The sequence below is a fragment of the Argiope bruennichi genome, chromosome 5 (assembly GCF_947563725.1).
Source record: "Argiope bruennichi chromosome 5, qqArgBrue1.1, whole genome shotgun sequence".
In the NCBI taxonomy this organism is placed as follows: domain Eukaryota; kingdom Metazoa; phylum Arthropoda; class Arachnida; order Araneae; family Araneidae; genus Argiope; species Argiope bruennichi.
This window is the reverse complement of record NC_079155.1, coordinates 50,089,169-50,116,898: the sequence shown is the minus strand read 5'-3', so window position 1 is coordinate 50,116,898 and position 27,730 is coordinate 50,089,169. Positions and strand designations below refer to the sequence as shown.

The following is a 27,730-nucleotide window of genomic DNA, read 5'->3' as shown; positions in this document are numbered from 1 at the left end:
TGTCTTTTAACCTACTAAAAATCTGCATATATGAAAGAGATATCATGCTTAGTTTATTCTTTTTTAACTTGTGATCATTGTAGCAGAACTTGGAGAATACCTGTATCATGTGATATGTCTTTTGCTTATTACATGTTCCCTTTGATTGGTCAAGATATAGCGGATTCGCGCTATCGTCAACAGTACATTCATCTATCCTGTCTGCTCTGTGGCCTATTCTATTGCTGTAGATCCGAAACGAAATATTTATAAAACTCGTGTGCGGTGTGGAATCATGGCTGCAGTAGTAGGCAAATTACTACGAAATGACTTTATTCGTCTGCATAATTCCTATCCTTCTCGCAAGGTAAGTTGTTTTGCTTTTTATAGTGTTCGATTGAAACTTACTTGAACCTTTAATACCTTTAACGAGTGTTTGACCTTGTCGTCGGCACAATTTGTATTTTCCTTTGAACTGATTTGATCTGATATTTAATTATTGTATAAAAATTCTTTATAGTTTATTTCTTATGCAGAATTTATGTACGTTTTTTAATGTTATTATAGGGGCATTTTTCGCAAGGTTGTTATGTAATCATTTGGCATGGTAAAAAGAGGTTTATTTTAAGATACTTAGTACGTTATTTATCTGAAGCTAAAAAAAAAAAAAAAAAAAAATTGTTCTGTACTTACATAAACAATTCCATAACCGATTTAAAATACGCATAATAAAACAAGTCTTTTGGAAATTGAAAATCCGATCAATACCATCGGTTTCCCTTTAAGAAACGAACAAGTTCTAATGTAAACAATGAATTATTTAAATTCTACCTTTTATTTATTTAGGTAATATTCTTATGTGGTTTACAAAACAATTGTATTATTTTGACCTTGCATGAAATGTTTGTTTATTGAGCTCTAAAACATATAATATGATAAGAAATTTGGAAGCTTAGGATAATTTAACTATTATAATTTTGAAACATAGATATAAATTGCAAGAAAATATCTTTGAGTAATTGAAGTGTGAATTTGGTTTTTATAGTTGAACATTTAATGGTTATTTTTTTTTAATTTTATTCAATCGGTAAAAAAATCAATTATAAAAGTTTTCTTTGTGTTTGAAAACAGCCAGGATTGTTTTTGTGCACTAAGCATATACTGGATATGTAAGGTACAAATGTTTTCATTTTTAAATGAAACTTTCCCAGAAGTTTTATTCCTGCTTTTAGACTTTCAAGAAGCAAGGTCAAGTGCTAGTCTTAATTTCTAGGTCAAAAGATTACAGGTTTAAATTATAGTTTACAAAAACAATATCTTGTATAAACCATGGTCAAATGCCCTCGTATTAGTGTAATGCGGAATTCTGAAGAGTGTAGTGTCAGTTTATATGGATAGTTAAAAGTGGAATTTTATTGCAAAATAATACAGTATTATATATATAGGGGAGAGTGGCTCACCTTGGGACGCTTTTTTTCTCAAAATTTTTTATATTGATGAATTATTTTCAAATTTTTACCTTGTATTTGTTTAACCTTTGCCTACATTATTTAACAGCTTTTAATCTTTCATCCATTATAGAAAATTTTAAAAAAAATATTTAGTAAACTTGTATTTTTTCCCAAGGTGTACTACCTGGTGGCTCACCTTGGGACAGCTGAAAAACAGATATGAAAAGATCAATAATTGAATTACATTACACTTGAAATTGTTTATTCGAGAAAAGAAAAGTATATAAAGTGATAAATATAACTAATTAGAAATTAATATTTCCTAATTTTGTTAAGAAAGCTTTTTATTAGTTGAACACACAAAAAAATTAACAAATTTTATATTTAATTGTAATTAATTGTTGGAAATCAAATACCAAACCCAAAGAACGTTCGGTACTTTGCTTTGGTTCTTTAAGTTTTAATAAAATGTCATTTGAGTTTACATAAGATTTGTCCTCTTTTTCAGGATAAATAAATGTCAATGATTGATTTAGTCGTCTCTAAAAAGATAACTCATATTCATCGCCATCAATTCTTTCCACGTGACCTATGAAAGCAACAACAGACCTTTTACCAGCAAATTTGGCTACAACAAAATCACCAACATTTAATTTTTTTTCATCCTTAGTTTCATCTAAACTGTACACATCATCATCACTGTCATCATTACATAAATCACTAATCACTGGTTTTCTTCCAGTTGTATTACTTCCTACCAATTCTGAGAGTATTAAATCTTCATCTTCACTACTGCTACTAATGATCAACTGAAACTGTTTTTTAATCCTTTTTTTCGCTTTCATATTCATACATTCTTTCTCTTTTACTTGAGTGTTCTTTTCATTATTAGTGATAGCATCTTCAATTGCTTTTTTTTTTAGGAGAGTCTGTATATATAGCTGATCTTCCTCTTTTTCTTCCTCGGTTACTTGCCTTTCGAGCTGCTGCCTTTGGAAATGGTCGCACACATTCAGGTGTTTTAGGCACGGACAATTCTGCAATTGGGGACTCATCATTACTTTGAAGGGATAAACTTGTTGATGGAATTGGCCTATCAGTGACAAAAGCTGATAAAAATTCGCTGTCATCAAAAACCTCTCGGTTGAAAGGATAAATCCCAGTTACTTGAAAACCAGAAACAATGTTTTTTGGTGTATAAGAAAGGGGGTATGCATTGCTTACACATTCTGCAACATCATAAATTGATATAGGCCTCCCAGCATGATTAACCATCCATTGACTACAAGCTCTATTATAATGCACTTTAAAAGAGCTAAACACTGAGCGGTCCAAAGGTTGAAGTTTAAAACTCGTGCGAGGGGGTAAAGTGAGCATAATAATTCCATTTTCTTTGCAGAAGTCGATAGCTTCAATAGTTATATGTGTGTTATGATTTTCTAAGATTAAAATAATACTGTTATCTTTGGATGTTTTAACATGCTTCAGAAAGTGTTTGAGATAAAGCATAAATATTTGTGGTGAAGTCCAACTACTTGGATTTGCAGCCCCAATAGATCCAGGTGGTGCTCCTTTCAACATATGATCCTTGAAAAACTTTCTGGGGAAAACCAAAAGTGGGGGAACTGAGTTGCCAATTGCATTTACAGCAGAAATAATAGTAACAAGTTTCCCACGTTCTCCGGATGTCATTTGACCAACTTGTTTTATGCCTTTTCCAGCAATAACTTTAGGTGGAACATGTACAGTTGTAATTCCCGATTCATCAAGATTATAAATCTCACTAGGTCTAAAGTTCTGACGATGAAGAATTGCTTCTAAGTTATCATAAAACTTATTTAGATTCTCTTTTGTAAAGCTGGTGGCACGAGAAAAACTAGTTGCTTCTGGTTTTCGAAGAGAAAACATAGCACTATGTCTTCTTTTAAATCCAATGTACCAGTCCTTTCCAGCTTTTTTTTCATGCTCCCAGCTTGGAGGAATATTCTTTTTATTTGCTGAAGCATATTCATATGCAAGGGTACGTGCATCATTAATTGTTAGTCCATAGTGATATTTCGAAGCTTGTAAAATGTAATCTACTAGTTTTTTTTCCTCATCGTTGATGAATATTTTTTGACCTTGAATCTTTGATACGTACTTGAAGTTAGAATTTGGCTGTTCACTTTTTTTAAAAGTACTAACATGGCGATTCAGAGTTGTCTTACTAACATTGTAGACTGCAGCAGCTTCCCTAAAAGACATTTCTCTTGATAAAACTTTTGCAGCAGCTTTCTGAATATTGTTACCACGAACTGTTTCGTTTTTCTGGTATTCTTTATTTCTAATCCTTGCCATTGTTAAGCCTAATGAGTTCCTAAAAGTAGAAATAATAACTATTAATAAACACAGATTATGTAGATTAAATAAAAAATATTTTAAACATAATATATTTTTGTAAAAATATTTGAAATAAAAGTTAGGTAGTTACATCATGTGTCCCAAGGTGGACCATTCACACACAATGAAATTTTAGAATGACATGCTGTTAGGTTTAGCATCAGAACAATAATTACACATGAGTTTTATAGAGAAAGCTTTAAATTTCATTATAGTACCTTTTATTTCAAAATATTTTCATTAAAAATCCACCTAACTACTTATCAAAGTTTTACATGAAAGTTACTAGACATGTTCTCAAAATAAAAATCTTAATAAATTTTTACCTGCTGTATCAATGGAATCAAAACACATCTGAAGATTTGACTGTGCTGCCGTCTATCTGCATCTATAAAAGCTAAACATTAATTTAAAATCTAGGGCAAAAAATAAAGCTGTCCCGAGATGTACTGTGTCCCAAGGTGAGCCACTCTCCCCTATATATACAGTAATTGCAAAAAATTGTTTACAGATTTTAATGATTGGTGGTCGATAATTTTAATGCACCGTACAAAGTGTACAAGATAGGTTTGATGGAATTCAAATTTTCAATTGACTGAACTTAAGATTAATGTAGGTCACCAAAGCTTGATTATTTTGGGATGATTTCTCAAAAAAATATAATTGTGATGATTCTTTATTGCAACTCTAAAACCCATTTGTTATGACATATGGTAGCTATTCAAAGTGACAGACTTTTTACGAGTTTTTGACAATTGAAAATCATGAAATATGTAGTCAGATAGCAAGTCCTACTTGAATTTGTATCTGTCATGCTGCATATGACTTGTAATGCTGTTATTAATATATATGAATTTTAATTATTGCTTGTAATAAAGATGAATATGTGTGCAGAATTGGTATTGAATGCAGAACTTGATGTGTGTGTATATATATATATATAAGGTGTTGCCGAATTCGACCAACAAATTCAGAGGGGTGATAGTAGGCATCAAGAAGATAAAGAATCGCCATACAACATGAGGTCCCAAACAACGTTTAGTAGGTGAAAATCACAAAAATATAGGGAGTCGGAGGACTGTTGGAAACTGTAAAAAATTAATAAAAAAATAAAAAATGGTGTTTCAATTATGAATTTGAAAGTGAAAGCGCATTCTTAAAAGTTTTTTTTTTTTTTTTTCATGTTGGTAATGTAGATTTGAGGATTTAGGGGGTCGTAATTATTGAAAACGAAAATGTAGTTTAGAACCCACGTTTGCAAAAATATTAAAATTGGAAGAAAAATTAAAACTTGAAAATGTAAGAAAGATTATATTTTATAATTTGATATAAGTGTGTTGTGTGAAAACTGGGGAGTTTTACAGATATTCAACAAAAACTAAAATAGGAACCAGAAAACATTGCTGCAACATCAGTATCGATGTTTACAGAGATTGTTGTCAAATTCAAAAGAAAAATTCAGAGCAAGGATAATAGGCATTAAGTAGATGAAAGATTACCAGAAAACATAGGGCATTTACAGGCAATGTTTTTCAATGAAAATCGCAAATTGGGATGGAGTTTGCATGCTAGATGCTTGATGCCACACAGGAAGATGCACATTTTTCTCTTAGAGTTTCATTATCAGATGAAGCCTGCTTTACAAGAGAAGGTCTTCAGCATGCACAATGCCAATATTTAGTCATTCAAAAATCTTTACATCAATATCTTGTCGAGTGTACAACACAAAGTACCTGGTTTTCTTCCAGCACGTTCCTCCAGATTTACTGCAGGAAATGCCGACAATTGTACGCCAGAACATGTGGTTAATGCATGATGTTACACCAGCACATTTTAGTTGCATTTGTGAAATCTGACTTGTTGTTTGCGAATGAAGCTTAACGACCATCAATTTTGCAATGCTCATTAATGAATACTTGCTAGCTGTTTTTATTTTTCTCAAACGCATGAAAAATTTACATACGAGAAGGCTTCTTTTTCTTGATTATCTTGTTCCTAATCCTCGCATTCATAGGGCATTCTCTTCACTAGACATTGTCTTTTCGACGTCTATTTTTGCGATTTTCATTAATTAAACTTTATCTGTGACCCTATGTTTTCTGGTACTTTTTCATCTACTTAATGCCCATTATCATTGCTCTGAATTTATCTTTTGATTTTGACAATACTGGTGTTGCAGCGATCACTGCGAACATCAATACTGGTGTTGCAGCAATGTTTTCTGGCTCCCGTTTTAGTTTCTATTGAATATCTTTAAAACTCCCCTGTTTTTATCAAATATAGCTTATATCAAATTATAGAATATAAAATTCCTTACATTTTCAAGCTTTTATTTTTCTTCCAGTTTTAATATTTTTGCAAATAAGAGTTCCAAACTAATTTTTTGTTTTCAATAATTTATGATCCCTTAAATCCTCAAATCTGCATGTTACCAACATGAAAAAGAATTTTTAAGAATGTGCTTTCACTTAATAAAAATTCATAGTTGAAATACTATTTTTTTATTTGTTAATTAATTTTTTATAGTTTCAAACAGTCCTCTGACTCCCTATATTTTTGCAATTTTCGCCTACTAAACGTCGTTTGCGACCCTATGTTGTATGGTGATTATTTATCCTCTTGATGCCTACTATCTACCTTCTAAATTTGCTGGTCGAATTCAGCAACACCCTGTATATATACATATATACACCCTGCATATATATATGTTCTTTGGAAGGTAGAAATTTTTTGATTAAAATTAAGTAAGTTAAGTTTTGTAATTAAAAATTAAGCTCAATTTGGGAGTTTTCTGTGGTAGCTTCTGAAAAAATTATAGTATAATGTATTATAGAAAATATTATTTATATATATATATATAATATATAATTTTGTCATATAAAAATTCGAAAAATTATTTTCTTAATGATACCATTAATTTTTTTTACCATATGAATATTTTTCTGTATTGAATCATTAAAAAAAAAATATTTTAAGCATATTGTACAGCAAGAATATAAAGATGCACAAGAATTCTGAGCGATTATTACTTGCACCGTGAATCACATCATCATATTACAAAAATATTAACTGACTTAATTAAAACTCGCAACTAATGTTGCATATATATATATGTTTCACAATGTAAATTATTACCCATATAAATACAAAAAGAAAAAAAAATGTCCAAAACAATGACATTATAAATTTCTGCCTTTAACTCAAATCATTATTGACAAAGCAGATTTCAGGAAAGCAAGTAATATGTTTTCTTAATTTTGAAAAGGATCTGTTAAAGATTGATAGTTAAAACATATTATTTACATGAAGAAAAATTCTAGGTTTTATAATGTTGTAGTTTTAGGTTAGAAATTAAGTTTGTTAAAAAATTAAAAATAGCAGAGTGTAATTATTTATTTTTAATATTGTAGGGGAGCTGACAGAAAAAAAAAAATTATAATAAAATGAACTGTTTGGCATAAGGCTTCTAAAATGATGTAAATTATATATCTATAAAAATCTGTTGCTTAAAAATATTTTGCTGAAGAAATGAACACCAAGTTACATAAAATATGTAATTGAAAATTTTCCGGTGCTGTTATAAATTTACTAGCTTATAAACATGTATTGTACATTTCTTATTTATTTTTCATTCTTGGAAATTTTTAAAAAAATTTCATTGTTCTTTTAAAATCAATTTTTATATTAAAAAAAAAGCTAGTATTTTTAATTAAACTGTACAATTTGAAAGCTTAATTTTAAAAATCCTAAAAATAATGTTAAAACTTTTAACCCTTTTTTGCATGATGATGGAAATTTCCATCATAATATTTAGTGAACAAAAAATTGTGCTCAAACAGATGTACTGCGAATTGGTTGTTGCTGACATTTTTTTTTTTTTTTTTTCACGACTATTGCATAATAAGGAACATAGCTGTTTTAAAAAAAAAATCAAATGTCACAATCATTATAGCGGCTTTGAACTTGCCATTCCGCTGTTTGTTGTGGTTAGAAGAAACATATTCTTTTTTGAATATTTTTTTTTAACTAATCTGAGATTTTTTTTTTTTTTTTTTTTTTTGCTAATAAAAGCGATAATGAGTGGAGAAATTTAGAAGAGAGGGACATTGAAGATTTTGTATTGAGCTTAACATGCAAATTTGTATGCTGATGAATATTTTTATTATATTGTTTTTTAATTATATTATATATTTATACTAGGAGTTTTTAAAAACATTTTTTGTTTTATCTAGAGCATGAATTATATCATCTTGATCCATCACACACACAAAACCATGCAAAGAAGGGTTGAAATTATATTTTTACTAATTTATATGTTTAGTGGCTTAAAATTAGGTTCTGTGAATTTAATGCTATGCTTGTTTCTCCACAATAATGGGGCTTAATATTATGATTATTTTTAATAACAAGATTTTTTATTTGTTAGATTAATTTTACTTTTTCTTATTAATTTCAGTTCTCAAGCTTCCCTAAGTTTACAAGCAATACAAAAAAGGTAAGAATAATAAATTTTCGTGTACTTTTGTAATCTGTATATATTTATTTTACTTACTTCCACAATACAATTGACATTCCAGATAAGAGGTTGTATATCAGAGCCTCTAAATTATACTTTTTTTTATAAATTAAAAAAGTTTAATTGAAAAATAGAGATAACACTTTGGTATTAATCCCCAGAAGCCAGAATTTCATTATTTTAATTTGGAAATAGAGTATCTTTTATATATGTGTAATGACAGCTCTGAATATTGTTTAAATCCTAATTAATTTCCTAATTTTTATCTCAGTTTAACCCATAGTAACTTCATTTTAAAATGCCCTCTTAATTCCTGATCCAGTTCCCACTTTTTATTTAATTTTTAGTGCATATACTAGATTTAGCTTTTAGCTTTCTCTCCTGCTCCAAGTGAAGTTATTAAAATTCCTAATGCTTACAGCATTTTTTAAAGATGCATAAGATTCTCATTCCTAAGTCTTCACGTGTTAATGAAATCCCTATTAAAATCTCATTGTCAGTTTCTTCTGCTGTTGTGGCGCAATGTAGACTGACACATCTTTTATGATTTTTTGTTTTTGTTTTTTTGTACAAATTATGCCTCCCAGGATAAAATAAAACAAAGTCAAAATTTAAAAAAATCTGATAATCTAATAAATCATAACTGATTAAGAAATAACTTTGATGTTTTTTTAGTAATTAATAATTGATATTATTTTTTGCAATTAATATTTAAAATAATAATAATTTGTACTTATTGTTTGTTTTTTACAAGGGAGCATGCTGTTCAGTTCATTATAATATATATTTTAGGACTACTAGATTTAGATTTTAACCATATCTCTTATTAAATTAAAATAAAAGTGTTAAGAAAATTGCAGACTTTTGAGTTCTATTATTTTGCAGATATAAATTACTTTACTCGTGGAAAAAGGCATTTTTGAATAGGCTCGTATAGCATTTTTGAAACCACTGTGTAATGTTATTCCAATTGTTCTGAATAGATTTTAAAATTTCATCTTCATATAAATTTCACTGTGTCTGTTGCAATTACTGAATAAAGCTAATGATTATGGGATTCTTTCACTTTAATCAATCTTCATATGATAGAAATCTAATATATAAAAATGAATTTTTGTTTGCTTATGTTTTATTTGCTGCTTTACTGTTCATCCAGTTGCGATAAAACTTTGCCAATTTGTTGCTTGCATTTGCACGAAATGCATAGTCCAGTTATTGTATCAATAATAATCAACAATAATAATCAAATATATAAAAATGAATTTTTGTTTGTTGATATTTTATACATTGCCATACTATTCAACTAATTGCAATAAAACTTAGCCAACTTATTGTTTGCACTTGCATGAAGGTTATAGGCATAGTACAAGTATTATCATTTATTTTGATTGCAATAAAATTTACAAACAAATCATTACATATATTTCTATTATTCAACTTTATTTTTAAATTGGCAAAAGACAAAAACTAAATGGCACATGTCATTTGGAGTTAATTCCACTTATATCAAACAAAATGGAATTATTATTATCGATGCCAATCAAGGTCAGTTATTTATAATGGGAAATTTTCTAGTGCGAACAGTAATTTTTCTATTTATTCAGTGAATCAACAAATGATATTTCAGTTATACAAGTGTATATCATGTTGATTGCTTCATCAAAAAATATGCCTTCCAAATGTTTGATCTACCACTGCAACATGCAGAAATAAGCAAATTCGAGTTTCTCAAACAAATGAGGAATGACAAGTGAGCAATGAAGCAGATCATTTACGAATTGTAAATTCACATACTTCAGATTCTCAAGATCAACATGCAGCAAGAATCGAAAGACAATGTTTATATACTACCTGATCACATGCTTCAGAATCAGAAGACCAACATGTGGCAAGAATCAGGGCAAATATTCTAAATGGAAAGTCGAATAGGAGAGATGTGTTCATTTCATGCATTCCCATTATTTCCACCAACATACTTTTTGATTTAAAACGACAGCAATTTCCCATTTGACTTGCATTCTTCATGACCATCAATAAAGCGCAAATCAATCATTTCAAGTGTGTGGATTGAACTTAGAAAATTCATGTTTTTCCCATGGTCAGTTGTATGTTGGATGGTCAAAAGTTGGACAGCCAGAAAATTTATTCCTTTTTGCTGAAATAACAACAAAAAAATATTGTCTACCCTAAAGTAAAGAATAATAAAATTATATATACTTCTCTTTTTTTTATAACATTAAATTTCAATGAATGTATTCATTGTTGATAAAAAATAAATATTCTATCATCCCTAATTAAACAATATACCTATTCAAATTGCAAATGATATATCTAGAATTATTTCTTCTGTGGCAGCTAAGTATTGGGTACCAGCTAGTATACAAATATAGTATACAATAAAATTAGAAGAGACCCCCCCCCCCCCCCCGGCAGAACTTATTTAATCGATACGATTTGACAAAAAATTGTTTGAGAATCTTTACTTCTATTTAGACAATCATATTTTTCAAGGTATTTTTGAAAGAAAGTATACTTAGTTGATTCTCTATGATTGTTGATTTATTCATGTTATATTTTATTTATGGTATTCTTTAGGTATTGGCATATACAGGTTTAGCTTTAACTGGGGCTGCAGGCTTAGCTTTAGCAATCCATGAGACGGTGACTATATCTGCAGGAGAACTTGTTGTTCACCCTCCAAAGCATCCTTGGAGTCATAATGGACTAATAAGTTCATTTGATCATGCAAGGTATACTTTTTGTAAATATTCACTTAAAATATGATAGTATTGAATGGATTGTATCAATTTGAATTCACTTTTTGTATGTAACTTAAAATATGATAATATTGAATGGATTGTATCAATTTGAATTCATTTTTTGTATATAACTTAAAATATGATAATATTGAATGAATCGTATCAATTTGAATTAACTGTTTATTTTAATTGGGAAAAAAAGATTTTCGATTAATTAAAATACTTAGAACATTTAATATTTGCAACAAAAGTTTTTGTAGTGATGAAATTACCAATTAATATTATTTGAACAATATTTTTACGCTTTATTTATAAGTAGAAAGTTTCAATTCCGCAATAGTTCTTTTTTTCCTTTTATCCTCTTTTGCAATGTGAATGATACAAATGATATACCAGCAGAATTTTCATCACTTATAAACTATACCAGTAAATAATTAAGATCTCACTATCCTTATTTAAACTAATTTGTATTTATCTGATCATTTTATTCCAGTTATGATAGATAATTTGATTGCTAATATGAAGAGACAAAAATAGTATTTCTATTAGTTGCAGAATTTGCAATTATTTCAAAAGAGGGGAAAGCATTTTCCTCACTCTTTCTCAATATTCTCAGAGTAGAAATTTTCCTATGTTTTATTTTTTGCTTTCAATCTAAAGATTAATAACATTTTTGAAATACATTTAAAAAAAAAATTCCTTTGCTTAACATTTTTTTTTTTAATTTCCAGTATACGGCGAGGTTATGAAGTATACAAGCAAGTTTGTGCAGCATGTCATAGTATGCGATATGTACGTTATCGTGAATTAATAAATGTATCTCACACCGAGGAGGAAGCAAAAGCAGAAGCTGAAGAAGTAAAAAGTGTTCTGTTCATCAAAATACCTTATTTTTAAATGAAAATTTTACTTTATTTCTAATAATGCCAATTTTGTCTTTCATTACAAACCACTGAAAAGATAATTCTGATAAAAGTGAATGTTTTTCTTCTGGTTAATTTAATATTTGGAACAGTACATCTTTAAATTTTGCGTTTAGTTTACTATATTTCAGAATGTCTGTTGAAATTAAAGAAATCTTACGTTGAATTTTAAATCTCAATTTCATAATTTTCTGCCTAAAAATTATAATATAAGCATATGTCTGATTATGTTAAAATATTTTATTAATGCACATATTTTATAGATAATGGTACTTGATGGACCTGATGATGAAGGTCAGATGTTCAAGAGACCTGGCAAGCTGTTTGATTCTTTCCCCAGTCCTTATGAAAATGAAGAACAAGCTCGTGCTGCAAACAATGGTGCATATCCACCAGATCTTAGTCTTATTACTAGTGCCAGACATGGTGGAGAAGTGAGTGAACATTATATTTTTAAATGTTTTAAAATACACAATATTATAACTCAATTTTAAAGTTCACATTTCAATTACTTCCCAAATTTCATTATTCCTTGTAATGAATCTTATGGTCAGAAATAAAATTGTAATAAAGTTCTTAAATGTATTTCTAAATGTAGGTATAATTTTTTAAAAAAAATTAAACTAAATTTCTTAGTTAGTTGGCCTTTGTATTAAAATTTTATTTTTGAAAAAAGTAATGTAAAATATATCTTAAATAAAACATTTGTCTAATTTTGTGATTTAACTCTTCTTAGAAAGCAATTTGTAACGAAGGAAATGTTATACTGATGATTACAATTATTTTTACAATATTATAGATTGTGAAAAAAATTTAATTTAGTGCTAAAGACATTGGTGACCAAATATTAAATGAATAATAATATAATACTTAAAATGTACAAATGTTCTATTTCTATTTGGTAATTTTTTTTTTTTTTTTTTTTTTTTTTTACATTTAAAAATCATAATGTAGCTTCACAATTGTTAAAATTGTATTAATGCATTTATTTTTCTGTCTATATTTATTGTTTTCATTTGTCAACACTTCCATATACTCTTTTATTTATTCAACCAAATTCAAATAAGAATAAAATTTAGAAAAACAGCTTACTTGTATTGTAAGTTGGAATAAAGGCATTTAAAATAATTTCAAAGGCAATTATATACATAAATTAATTTATTTAATAGAAGGATCACGAAAGATGAAGCTAAACTACTTATTATCTATCAAAACTGACTTGAATAAAGTCTTAAAAAATGTAATGAAAACTGATTTAATCAACATAGAAGGATGGAATAATATTTCTAAATTGAAATAATCTGAGAATATCCCTGCCCATCCCTTATTTTGTTTAATTTGTTAGTTAACTGAAGTAAATAAAACAATTAAATACAAATAATTTGAAATTTGCTTTAAGATGAAAAAATTGCAGGGGGCTCCTTTATGAAATGATTCTATGATTTTTCCCCCCCTTAAGAGTTTTAAAGGATAGCTCCTTTAACCATTTGTGATAAAAGTGATTAATAATAATAATAATTATTATTTTTTTAAGGATTATGTCTTTTCTCTGCTGACTGGATATTGTGATCCACCTGCTGGAGTGGAACTTGCAGAGGGTCAGTATTATAATCCATACTTCCCAGGAGGTGCCATTGGCATGGCCCAAGCATTGTACAATGAAATAATAGAATATTCTGATGGGACACCTGCAACCCTCAGCCAGCTGGCAAAGGATGTGTGCACATTCCTCAAGTGGGCAGCTGAGCCAGAACACGATACTAGAAAAAGGATGTTCATCAAGGTATGTTACAAATAAGATATTTGCTGGTAAATATTTTAATATGTCTTATCTAATATAGTAAAGAGCACAGGAGCTGTTTGTACACTTAAACATTCTATCCTTAATCATTGACATGATCCAAATTATGTAGAGTGTTGTCCATGTTAGCATATGAAAATTATATATTTTGCATTATCTATGTACTATCTGTGTGTAATATGATAGTAGTAAGTAGATAATAGTAGCAGGTTATCTATGAACTAATATTTTCTATGAATTTCTGCCAATCATTTTGCTTACTACAAAATACACTGAAATCCAAAGGCTTTTATTTAAAAATGTATTTTGCGAGAGATGTTTTGGGAACATATTATTCCAAACTCGAAATATTATATTCCCTTTGTTTAGGATGTCTAATAATTTTTATATCAACCATAAATTAATTTTTAAGTAAAAAATATCCATTTAACCATGATGAAAAAAAATTATCACAATTATTTATGACGATGAAAGTTTTATATATATTAATTATTCAGTGTAGCAATAATTTTAGTGTTATATGTTAAAATGCTGTATCTCTGAATATTGCTTAATTTGCAAACTGGATTAACAAAACTTCTCAATGCAAAGTGAGTAGAATATAATTTAATTATCTGGATATCAGGTTAAGGGAATTATTGATATATCAAATTTTATAGACTTATACCTTTACTTTTCTTTATGTCATAATCAGTAAACTTGTATAAAAAATAATATACAAAATATTTATTTTCTTAAATTATTATTAGAAAGACATTAATTGTAAAATTTTTATACACTTGTTTTCTTAATTATTTACTTCCTTTTAATATTCCTCTGGAAAAAAACTAAATTTAAATTTAGATGTTAACTACATTATTAAAATATATGACCTTCTTGAACATACTTTTTAAAAATATTATTCAATCATGATGGTTAAAAAAATTTTGCTCCCAATCATAGTCTGAGCCATGCAGGAGAATTTTCATAGATTGTAATATATTCTAAGTTGGGAAAAAAAAAAAAAAAATGTTGAATCCTTTAATTTTGTTTATTTCTAATTTAATACTTTTATCTCAATTGTTCATAATTTTTTTTCTATAAACTAAGAAAAATATGCATTATTAACTTTCTATGGTCTTAAATTCTTTTAAGCTATTCCAGCAGTAACAATTTTTAATGTCTAGCATAAAAGTGTATTAATAAAGGAATATTGATTAATTTTTTTATTTTTTGACTATGATTTAAGCATGCTTTTCTGCTTTGCAGTTTAAGTATAATACAACATATTTGTTAACAAAATTTACAAAGAAGTGTGAAATATTTTACTGAATTTTTTTCAACATTTCAGGTGATGGTAGTTCTTTCACTGCTTACTGGAGTCTCCTATTACTATAAAAGATTGAAGTGGGCTCCTCTAAAAACACGTAAAATAGTTTTCAAGAATCAACAGAAATAAAGAGTAATAAAATGTCACTAAATAAATGAAAAATAAATACACTTTGTGCATAAATTATTTATGGATCAATTTTTCTCAACTAGTTGAAGGGGATTAGAAATATCTGTAGATATCACAATCTGCTTTTAATAAAAGGAACTGATTCTCCACATAATTAATTGAATTATGCTCATTGTTCATAATCTCCTTGCTCTTAGTTTCTTCATTGATCTAAATGTGTTACACCCTGTAAAAAGTATAAGCAATTGTTAACAGCTATAGTGTATATCTATATGTTAAAATTAGATTGAGAATGGTTAAATTATGAAAGGTTTATTGTGAAAGCCCCAGAGTATATTTTTTTAGTATTAAATTATCTATAACTCAACAACCCTATATTGTAAATAGGCCCAATAAATGCATTGTTCAATATTTATATTTAGTTCTGCATATATTCTTGCTCCTTAGAATTTTTTTCTAGCAATATTATGGTGTCAATGTTCATGTCAAAATATATTTGGATTGGTTTAACAATTTAATCACAAGCTAATTTTTAGTTTGTTATGAAAATTAGTGCATGAACTCTGATTGCATGTAAATTTTTTATTAATAAAAATATCAACAAATCAATAAAATAATTCATATATTTCTTTACATTTTCCCCAACAGTGCATTTTTAAACAAATGGAGATTCCATAATACACCTTTTCTACTGGACCTGAAAATATAGGAATAATGATGTTTCATCATAAAATTTATATGCATGATTTTTAAAGCAGCTGTTTGCAAAACAACAATAGACTGAAGTTTAATGCAGCAACTGAGTTTTAAAAAATCTTTTCAAACTCTTTTTGCTGTTACATATAATATTTAAATCTCAATTAACAATCCATAAATTTATTTATAACAATGTCTAATTTAAAAGTACCACAAGAACTATTTTGGAATGGATCTCATAATTTTGAATCCACTAACTGGATAGTTTTGTTAATTTCCACATTAATATAACAATAAATTAGACATTAATTTGACAATATCCAAATTTATCCTAATTTTTTAATTTTATCTTATTAGACACATTTTTAAAGGAGATAAAGTATACTTGTAAAATATCCGGAAGAAATTGCAAAGTTCTCTGCTGTATAGATTTAAATTGATTAAAAAGAAAATCACTTCCAGTTTAGTATAGGTTAATGTTTACTTTTTTTTGCTAAGCAGCAAGATCTATGTGAATTACAAAAATGATAAATGGAAGTATTTCAGAAGGAAAAAAATTGTACATTCACAAGTGCAGAATTTTATAGTTAGAAATTCAAAAGAATATTCTTGTAAATGAATTTATTTCAAGAGCTTGCAACATATCATGTTCATAATCAAACATCTGAGCACAAATTTATTTAAAAAAAAAAAATTGAACACAGTATGTAATTCAATTTCCAGTAGTGATACTTAAAACTAAAAATTTGATCAGCTGTAAACAATGAAAATCTTACCTTTAATTTCCAAACCAACTACTACTCATGGCAGTGACTCGATCATAAAAGGATGCTGCTGATTTCATGGGATTAGATGGAATGTCAGCAGCTGTTAGGTTAGGGCTAGAATTATGTGAGGGTAAATTCGTTCCTTCCAGCTCCTGTTAATAAGCAGGGCATCAACTCATAACACAAAGCAATTTCACTCACACCAATGCATTATAAATAAATAAAAACTATTTATCATGCTCTAAGAAGTTAGTATAAATTTCATGCATGAACACAATAAAATTGAATTATGATGGATAAAAAATTTGATCAGTGGTCTTTTATACAATGCCACTTTCTGGTATAAATTTTACAATACATTTATGTTATATTGATAAATTGGCAAACCCTAAGACTTAAGCATTTTCCGCTTTAATGCATAATGCTTATTATATAAAAATTAATTCATATATACTTATCATATAAGTCCAGAATTTTCATCACATTTTCTATGTGAGATATTTCATTATACATGAATGAAAAGAGAAAATAAATGCAGTGCAGATGTATTGTTTATTATAAATTTGTTTCTACATAAAATGTTGGCATTTTTAATAGCAAATTCATTATTTTTCATTAATCTTTAATTTATAATTGCAGAGTTTATAATATTTAAATGAGGAAAAAGATTGTTTATATTTATGTTTTCAACACTTGCTATGCTCACTGACAGTATTTGATAAATTCTTCGTAAGTTTTTATAACTTTCAACAGAGTTGAGCACATTCAAGGATTGTATGATGAAATATTGTTTTAAAAGAACTATGTAACTAATGATAGGGTATAGCATAAAGCTTTTGCAAAGAATCAGAAATTGTTTAAAAAAACTCATGAAATTGGAAATATCAAATTGGATCTTTTCTTATATGCCATTAAAAAAGATTAGAAAAAAAATTTTTTTTTGCAAGCATTATTTTATTAATTAAAACTGAGTTACATTTCAAAGAACTGCAGACATGCGTCCTCAGACAAAATAAAATATCTTTTTCTTTCAAAACATTATGGAATGAAAATACAGGACATTTTAATAAATGATTAGATAATGAACATTTTAAATACCTGCTGGAAACTTACTTGCAATATGCATATGTTTTTTTTGAAATTTAAGTGATCTTCCCTCTTCCTCATTCAAATATTTCCTATAGTGAACTTTAGGTATCAATTAAAAATCATTCATAGATATTTTCTATTTTGTCCTACAAATTTTGAAATTTCAGAAATTTTAATTTTCATAAAAAAAATATGTCAAAAGTTTTTATACTACCAATATAAGTTCACTACAATTATAAGAAATCACTAATGGTGCATGCTACTGTTAACATAATACAACCTCTAAGGGAAATTAATAATTTAGAGGATTAGTATTAAGGAGTAAAACATTTTATGCTAATCTATGAATATTATTCTGGCTATATTATTTCCACAGACCTAGCATCTATAAAGCACATAATTGGGATATTAAGGGAAAAAAAGTCTTTACATGCATGAATGAAATTAAAAATAACTAGTTGTTTGGTGGCATTAAGATTGGAAAAAAGTACCTTTGATGGAGCAGAGAATTGTTCTGATTGACTGGTCATCGTTGTAGATTTGGATGACAACGGCAGTAGAGGAAATCGGCTTCCATTATTGCATGTTAGCATGATGTTATGGTCCATCTGGCCACTCATTAGAGGTGATTTAATGCTGTTCAAGTAACTTACTTGGTCTGGAGAAGCAAGCAGACCAAACAAAGACTGAAAATAAAAGAAACAAATATTTAATACTCATTTATTATTTTATAATATATTTTATAGTAGGGCTTCTGTAAATTAAAAAAGCTAAGAAAATAAATTTTACTTAACATATTTTTTACGGAATTTTCTTTTAATTAATGCTTAGCTTTCTTACTAATTATACAAATTAGATTTAAATGTGTTTATAAAGATTTCTTCTACCCAAATAGGAAACATAAAGGAACATTTTTGACACCTTGATTTAAAAAAAATATATTTTTAATATATATTGATGCCTAGAAATCTTTTGCAAGAAAATATACTAAACTATCTAAGAAATAGGGATAATGTACCGTTCGTAAAATATAGAAACTATAATGGCCCCCAAAATTTATGGTACAATCTGTTTTATGCCTAATTTGCAAATAAATGGATATAAATATATGAAAATTGGAATAAGAGTGCATGCATTAAACAGCATATTGGACATCATCTAATTTTAGCTTGAAGAATAATTTAAAACTGAATTATTATTATTATTATTTTACAATAAGGTTCTCAAACTTTTTAACATTCTGATCCACTTTTTTAGAAATGAAATCTATAATAACCCACTTCATCCTTGGTGAATGAAATTGTTTCAATTGTTCTTTCCATAGGATGTTTTAGGGTTCCAATTGGAACTTTTGAGAAGATACAAAAAGTGAGAGATAGAGATAAAAGAAAAACATTTTTGGGTATATAAATATGACTACATCTTATTTTCCTTGTTTGTTACAAAAATTAAAGATCGATTTATTCAATACAACAGTTGTCCATATTTTGATCCACAAATGAATTTCTTAAAGAAAAATGTTTTATTATATGGAAACAATATAATTATCACGTCTCTTTTTGATATCTCTACAGAAAGGGAACTTAGCATGGAATAAAATAAATAGATGCCTGAAGGAGCAACACATTCCAGGAAAGTAATTCTAAGTCTTTTTTTTCACTAGTTTGGGTGAACATTATCACATTTCCAAATACAAATTGAGTTACATTACATGGATTTATTTATAAAGAATACAGAGGTCCACTGTTGCCCAATCTAGGTAACACACTCTCTTTCTGGTATAAATTGGCACTTTTTTGCTGTTGATTAAGAAAGACACACAAATGATTTTCTTGCAATAAATTCTTGATTGTACAGAAATCTTTGTGATTGTTTTGTCATTCATTATTGTCATCCTTATTTCAGCAAAATAATCTGAAATGAGTTCAGACAAACTAAAAATGCTAATATATTATCTCCAGAAAAAAGAAAAGAATAGTAATACTTGGGCAATTGTAATAGGCCTTGATATAAAAATTTCAAATTAAGATTGATTAAATTTTTTAGGCCATACTATAAGACATATTATACCTCTTAACAGTATTAGCTTGTGTCAAATCTATTTCCATCCAATTAACTGCTCACCATCTTAATGAATCAGATAATTGACTTCTCCAAAACATTAACAACAAATCTTCAATTATGGAAGCTATATATTGATAATTTTCATTAGCTTTAACAAAAATACCAATTTCTTTTTTTAAAAAGTGTAAGATTATTTACTTTGATTCATTAATATTAATCAACATCCTTCTTATAAACAATATTTGTTAATTTTTTTATTCCCTTAATGATATGTTTCAAAGACAAGCTGTACCTTAACTTTTGGTGGCCAGTGTAATATTGTTGCTCAGTATTGAGGAGGAAACATCTTAATAATATGACAAAGATAGTATAAAATGATGCAATGTTTTGATGAGTTAAATTTAATGAACTTAAGATGCTATTCAGTAACATGTTGTATAAAAAGTTAAAGATGAGTTAATAGAAATGACTTTTTTTATGATGTAATATTTTTTAAAAAGTTAATTTAAAGTAATAATGTCAGTATTGTCAGAAATTACAAATTATTGGAATCATTTAATGAATGAAAATAAAATTTTATTTCATTACTTAATACAATTTTAACAGTAAATAAAATACATTGTCACTCACCAAAGACTTTTGCAATGCTTTCTTTATATTTTGTTGTAGAGGCACAGAGAAAACATCCATATCAAAAGGATCAATATGTGAAACTGCTTTGTCAATAATGTATTGCGAAGAACTACTGATGAGATCACATGTATTACCTTTATGTACAAGCAAACCTACTAGGAATTGCACATCAAACAATAATTGTAATGACTGGATCTGTAGCAGCCTAGAGTTGAAACTTTCTGCACTAGCATCAATTTTATTCTTGTAAATGTCTAATAGTCCAATTAACAAGTCTTTGCTGATTGAAGAACGCACTTCACTGAAAAAATTGAAAACAGAAAAAATTATTAATAAGTGCATTAAAAAAAACCCTTTTAATAATCTCTTTTTTTATTTAAAAAAAAAAAAAAAACTTCAACATTATATGTTTTTTGTTTTTTATAAAAACTAAAATTTAATTTTTATAATTCAGAAAATAGAATAAATATAAATCATTATTCCATGAACAATAATTCCAATTTCTTGCTTAAAACATAAATTAAGATATTTTCTTAGTTATTATAATAAAATTTTTTCAAAATGAGAATATTTTACCTGCTCATAGCATATCCTCCAACAGCATTTAATTTGCAACAAAATGCAAATAAGGCATTGGCTGTTGGTGTAGATACCTAAAATTTTAAATGAATTAATTATTAATAAGAAATATCAATTTAAATGCTTTATTTCCTTAAGCAATAGATATGAAAAACTTTTTTAAAATTAAAAAAAAAATTTTTAATTATCTTTTTGATCCTTACAAAATGAATTTTTTTAATGAATTTGTCTTCATGTAACCGAGTAAATAGAAGATTTTTTTAATGCATCAAACTTAACCCATTAATAGATCCGGATTTAATCTTCTAGCAGTCTTTAAGCAAAGCAATTAAGTTCATATACCATACATTTTTTTTTTAATTTTAAATTCTCTGTATGTACTTCTTTATTGATTTTAATTCCCTACATATTAATTTATGTAGCAAATTCCCATAAACTAACAAAACATTTAAACATTCGACCCTTTTGAAAGATTGATTTCAGCCTTTTGCATATACAAAATCAGGATTAAATTATAACAGATATAACAATATTTCAATAAATCTAAATACTCATTAGTTATAGAAAAAAAAATTAATCAGTAAGTAACATTTTTTTAGACTTTTTAGATAGCATAATATAAAACTTGTAAAAGACAAATAATTAATAATATTATTAGAATAATATTATAATATTTAAACAGTATTTGATTTTGATTTGAATTGGTTTGAGTGGAAGGTTCTAGCAAATTAAATGAAAGTAGAGAATTAATGCACTCGGAAAATAAATATTGCAACTTATATATCAAAATTTTTGAGGTACTTAATGTTAAGGCAGTTGCATCATAGCCTATATTTATAATTGCCCCGCCCAGTCACATCTCATTCCTATGGCTAACCTACATGCAGTCTTTTGTTAATTTTTTTTTACTTTGTTTACAAAATCAGTTCAATTATGAAAATTGTAATCCATCTTTAAAAGTTCGCGACTGGTAGGAGAGAGACTTTGTACGACTACTCATGCTTCTGCAACGCCTACTATTCTCCACTGACTGCTCGCTTGAGCTGAAATCGGTTAGCAACCCTCTACTTGACTCAATACTGAATATGTATCCAGGACACAATTGACTGCAATTCTATCTCTAGGGCTTTTATAGTTCATTGATAGGGAAAGAAGTTTTTTCAAGGGTTATAAATGGCATCCATGTTCCCAGAAGATGAAATTTATTGAAATGCATGTCTTAATATAAAGATTCTTGCTGTTTCTGGAAAATTCGATTTTGTTCCTAAAATCGCCAAATTTGTCGGCATGTCACCAAGATTGAAGGTCATGGATCTGACATCTATATATCAGTAAAACTGCCTTTCTTATCAGGAATAACTGCTTTGGAAAGTAGCATTACAAATACCTAATACATGTATTCCCAAAGTTTTTAACAATTTCCAGTAGGCCTATGCTATCCATTAGTCAGATTTTAAAGTCTAAATGCTGTTTTTTTTTAAATTTAATTTTAAGATATTGAATTTTTTTTTTCGTATTTTACTGCATTGAATTTTTTTTAAATGTGTATAAAAGTTATTTAAATGCATTTTGTTGATTTTTTGACAAATAAAAAATAATAATCATATTTTTAAAACAAGATTTACAATTTTATGATGTTAAATATAATCTAAAAGAAATTTATTGAAATCCATATTTTAATTCAGGTTGGACATTAAGGAGTTAATCAGATAACTAGTAATGCTACAGGTAATAAAATATTTATTGTTTATAACAGAAAATGACTTTTTAAATAAAGTTATGATTGAATGAAATATAGAATAATATATTCAAAAAGCAGAATATGCTTGTTACAATAAAATGCTCATTTAATAATGTATAATATTTAAAACTAAGCATAAGTCTAATAATTGTTATTTAAAATTATTATATGATATCAGTAATGCAGGAAATAATAATACACATCTGAAACAAAATTTTTCTCCAGAGATAACAAAGTAAGAATTTTGACTTTATAGGTTCCAACCAAACTATGGAAGAAAAGTACAAAATAGAATCTATAGTTTTTTCATTGATTAGTAGTTTTTGCAGTCAACTGTATAAATGCTTTTATATGATTCTAAGCTAGCTTTCTATTAATGAGTTAACCACAATCTCTTTTTTTTTATGATGGTTACATTTTAAGCACTGTCTAAATTGTGAAATACAGTATTTATTTTTCTTTCTTTCTTTTTAGCTATTTTTTAACATAACTAGGTCTCTACAGAGTAATGAAATACAATGAAATAAAACAAAATACTTACATGCTGAGGTATCCTTAAAACAGAATTAACAGCATTTCCTTGTTCTGATTCTTCCTGTATTTCTACTTTATCCCATCTCTGAAAATTAAATAAAAAAAATCTAAATATTATAACACATTTAAAGAATATATGAAAACTTAAAAATTGGACAAATTGAATACTAATAAAATTATAAAAATGATCCTTACTAAAAGGGATTTCAATAAACCTTCAGGAGAGCCTGTTACTAAGTCCGAATTGACAATATTTAATACATGTTGTATCTGACATTTGCTCCAAAGTCTAAAAAGAAATTTTATTGTCAGAATAATGACAAGCCAAAAATTGAATGGGAGGATATTTGAGAAGCAAACTACATCAAAATGATTTCATCACCTAAAGGCAGAAGCACTGATATCTAAGAGTTTCTTCTTTAGATCTTTCCACAAATCATTTTCCTATGAAAAATGAATAAACCGTTCTAAAAAAGTTATAATAAAATGAATGTTATTTTATACATTAATTTATAATTTTTTTAATTTGAAAATTATAGTCAAACGTGCATAAAAGAGTTGAAATAAAAGTTAAAATGCTTCATTTTTATGCATTCATATCTGTTCAATAATTTAACATTTACTGCAAGTGCATATAATTTCTCAAACAATTTTAATTACAAAAGTACCATAATTCTATTCTGAATAAAAATTAAATTTTGAGGAAGAATAGGTTACATTTATTATTATTTTTTTTTACTCTTTAAAAATGCTCAATTGTATCAAACTGGCAAATGAGAGATATTTATTAACAATAACTCAAGTTAGTGTCAAAAATATTTCATTCATACAAAGTAAAAATTTATTTGGCTATTTTTCATGAAGTTGCATTCTCAAAAATCATTTAAGGTAGACAGCAATTAAAAATGCAAAGTGTTTCCCAAACTGATGCAGCTACAAAATAAAAAAATAGTTTATAAAATGTATTACTATTACAAAGGGGAAAACACTTTGCAGCAAATTCAATGAAACCAGATAATGGAGATATATTTTAATTTCATAATATTAAACAAGGAAAAAATATGAATAAAAAAAGATCAGTTTAAATAAGTTCAAAAAATTATTCACTAGATACTTAAAAAAATTATTTTACCTTCAGAGAAGTAGCAGAAAAAGCAGTCTTTGCATTTTGCCTAGCATATCTTTCAATACATTTAATTAGAGTATCAGCTGACATAGTACAGTTGATATGAGGGCAGAGATTTCCTATTCCACAGCACAAATGACCCAGAAACACTATTCTATAAAAATTAAAAAAGTAATAAATATATAAAACTGCAATAAAATAATTTATCTGCTATGTTAATAACAAGCAATATATATATATATATATATAATATGTGACAATCATTTTCATGTAGCTTGATTTAAAAATAAATGCTGTTTTAATTTATGAATTATAGAAACATTAAGCTTTTCTCACACTTTTCAAAAGTTAACTTTAATCAACTACTGTCTACTAAAATTGTCTAAGCTGAAATTTTTCAATTGGTTAACATCCCGAATTCCAATAAATCTGTCAGACTAACAAAAATAGAAGAATTTTTCTTATATCAAATGCATAAAAACTGTATACGCACTCCAACTCCCTCTTTTTACTTTTGGAATTTCTCTTATATTTATGTCACCCTGAGTACAAGATTTAAACAATGGCCATATTTTGTAACTTCTGGAGTTTGTAAAATCATTATTTTATTAATAATATAAAATAATAGAAAGTTTTAAATAAAAGAAAATTGGATTAAATGTCTGCAAGCTTTTTTTTAAAATAACAACACAACTCCAATAAATTTTTATTGTATATATATGTCAGCTATATTAGCTTAAATTATAATTGAATGAAACATTTTTCAAAAATAAACCTAAAAAAAAAAAGCCCAAATTATTGACAAAATCTCTGATTTTAATCAATTACCATGTATGTTTTTGCAGTCAAAAACATACATTGACATATATGTATGTCAAAATCATGAATAAAGAAAAATACTGAAACAAATTTTGATTTTTGTTGAAATTATGGTATTACATTCAAATATTGAAGAGCTTGTTTGAATTAAAAATATGAGGAATAGTGTGTGAAGCAAAGAGTAAGTAAAGTTCCTAATTATTACAACATTCATTTGGTTTTCTTTTCTTTACCTCCCAATTTTTAAATATTTATTTCCAAACAAGATTTATAAAAAATATTTTTATAAAAGCCAACAACATCTAAATCAATATTATAAAACAAAATAATTAGCATAAGAAATAATAACTTCACTTTTAGAAATTTTTGAAATTAATTTTTTCACTCAACTTTAAAGGAAAAAATTGTTAAAAAATTGTTTTTACCTGCAACTATTTTCATAACTATAATTTTCTTTTTCTAGATACAAAAGATTTGTCTCCATGTAGCTTGATAAACTAAAATGCACAAATATTAATGAATTAATTATTCTATATCAATAATTACTTATCATTTAACAGTTTCTGACTTCTTGATTTCTAATATCAAATGTCAAAATAATAGCGATGCAACTTATATATGTATATTATAGGAAACAAACAATTTTATACTTGAAACTTAAAGAATCATATTTATTATTTACAGCATAGTCGAAAAAGTGATTAAGTTTAAGCTTAAACTTCTTCAGTAGATAAACCTATGATTACATAGAGAAGAGTTATGCATAGATATATTTCAAAAATAAGAATCAAGGAAATTAATCATATGACAGATATTCTCAGCAGAACTAAATAAAATGTATACAATCTTATTACTTTTATATTATTAATGAAATTCATATACATATATATCTAATTTTAAGGCATATGACAAGATAGTATGATTGCCTTATTCTTCATATATGCAATCAATTCAGATGAAATTGAGACTTAAATTTTAATACTTTTTAATAAAAATCCAAACTTATAAAAATTTCCAAAGAATTAGATACCAACTTAAATGAACAAATATATATAATTACTCAAAAACATGTTTTTCCACAGCTTGTGTTAGATACTTGTAGATATCACTTGCATCCTTAGATAGTTCCTCAGCTAATTTCTGTGTAAAAGGTGTTCCATCTTTAGGTGGTGAATCCTCTGACAGCTGACTTTGCAAACGTGAAAAGTGTGAAATATCTTCAAGTGCACTTAGTAAGCGATCATCCAAATCTTTACAAATGCTTTAAAAGTAAAATCTTATTTCAGACATTTTACACTATAATCTAAAATTGAACAACTTCATAATATATATAAAAAAAATTATATAAGTAAATATATTATACAAAAAAACTATATAAACCAACTACTACATCACCAATGGACAATGTAATAGGCACCGTGTTTTAAGCATATTATCATGTTGGACTGTCAATGCCAACGGAGATTTATTGATTAATATAAAGATACATAATAAACACATGATACTTTAATCAAGAGAAGAAGCAATTCCAACAAACCTTTGAACTTTAGGGGTAAATCCCATGGCTTTCATACTTAATTCTCCACTATTCCAAAAGTTTCTATGATGTCTAGCATGCCATGCAATATTGTCTAATATATCATTTGGTGATTCCAGCCATACATATAATGAAACATTTTTTTCTACCTCTAAGGTAGAACTAAGAAAGAAAACAATGATCTATAATTAATAATATTCACAAAAATTAATATATTAACAGAAAATTTCATTTTTAGCATTGATCTAAATAAGAATGAAAAAGATAGACTATAAATTTAAAAAAATACTGAACATCCCCGAGGCTCTTATGTCATAATTTACTTTTTATTCAGATATTTTTTGCCTAATTTCACAAACATAGTATGATAAGTTTTCACTAAAGATTTTAAATAACTCTAAAATTAAACTGAAATGTAATAGCATCCTTTCAATTTTTATCAGATGAATGATTTTTCTACCTAAACTGGCATTTTCCTTATTGTAGCGCATAATAAATTTATAATAATTTGAACATATATAAGGATATATTTATTTTTAAAAAAATAATTAATGAAGAAAATGATATTTTAATGGCTTCTATGTCTTTAAAAAATATACCTTGAAGAATTACTCGGACCGTAAAAGAAAAAAAACATACACCTGGTTGCAAAAAAATTTCAAAAGGAAGAGAATATCAAAAGACATGTTAATTCTAAAAAATAAAAAAAAAGTATTTCTAACACACACACACGCATTTTAATTAATAATTTCCAATAAATAAACTTACTTTTTACTTTCTAAGCCAAGTTTATATAAGGTTTCTTCAATGTCCTTTTCACAAAATTCAGTTGCTGATTTTACTTGCTCATTAACAATTGTCTGAAAGTTTGTGAAAGGAAAAAATAAATTAAACAGGTT

At 27.0% G+C, this 27,730-nt stretch overlaps 2 protein-coding genes across 2 annotated transcripts in view; one reads left to right on the top strand and one right to left on the bottom strand.

Moving 5' to 3' along the window:
• Positions 1-179: 179 nt before the first annotated feature.
• Positions 180-15,400, top strand: LOC129968639 (cytochrome c1, heme protein, mitochondrial-like). The gene is made up of 7 exons (XM_056082735.1): positions 180-346; positions 8,266-8,304; positions 10,921-11,075; positions 11,816-11,942; positions 12,271-12,441; positions 13,542-13,790; positions 15,139-15,400. The coding sequence occupies exons 1-7, from the start codon at positions 275-277 to the stop codon at positions 15,244-15,246; spliced, it is 921 nt and encodes a 306-aa protein (XP_055938710.1). The 5' UTR covers positions 180-274; the 3' UTR covers positions 15,247-15,400.
• A 412-nt stretch (positions 15,401-15,812) lies between these two features.
• The window catches only part of LOC129968638 (conserved oligomeric Golgi complex subunit 1-like), a 29,253-nt gene continuing 17,335 nt past the window's right edge, over positions 15,813-27,730 (bottom strand). The window contains exons 17-29 of the mRNA XM_056082734.1: positions 27,600-27,691; positions 26,832-26,993; positions 26,355-26,555; positions 25,720-25,791; positions 24,482-24,629; positions 23,732-23,793; positions 23,545-23,638; positions 23,357-23,434; positions 21,072-21,148; positions 20,493-20,796; positions 18,290-18,484; positions 16,719-16,861; positions 15,813-15,943 (exon numbers count right to left, since the gene is read on the bottom strand). Coding sequence (XP_055938709.1) covers positions 16,721-16,861; positions 18,290-18,484; positions 20,493-20,796; positions 21,072-21,148; positions 23,357-23,434; positions 23,545-23,638; positions 23,732-23,793; positions 24,482-24,629; positions 25,720-25,791; positions 26,355-26,555; positions 26,832-26,993; positions 27,600-27,691 — 1,626 coding nt within the window. The 3' untranslated portion in view covers positions 15,813-15,943; positions 16,719-16,720. The remainder of the gene's footprint in view (positions 15,944-16,718; positions 16,862-18,289; positions 18,485-20,492; positions 20,797-21,071; positions 21,149-23,356; positions 23,435-23,544; positions 23,639-23,731; positions 23,794-24,481; positions 24,630-25,719; positions 25,792-26,354; positions 26,556-26,831; positions 26,994-27,599; positions 27,692-27,730) is intronic.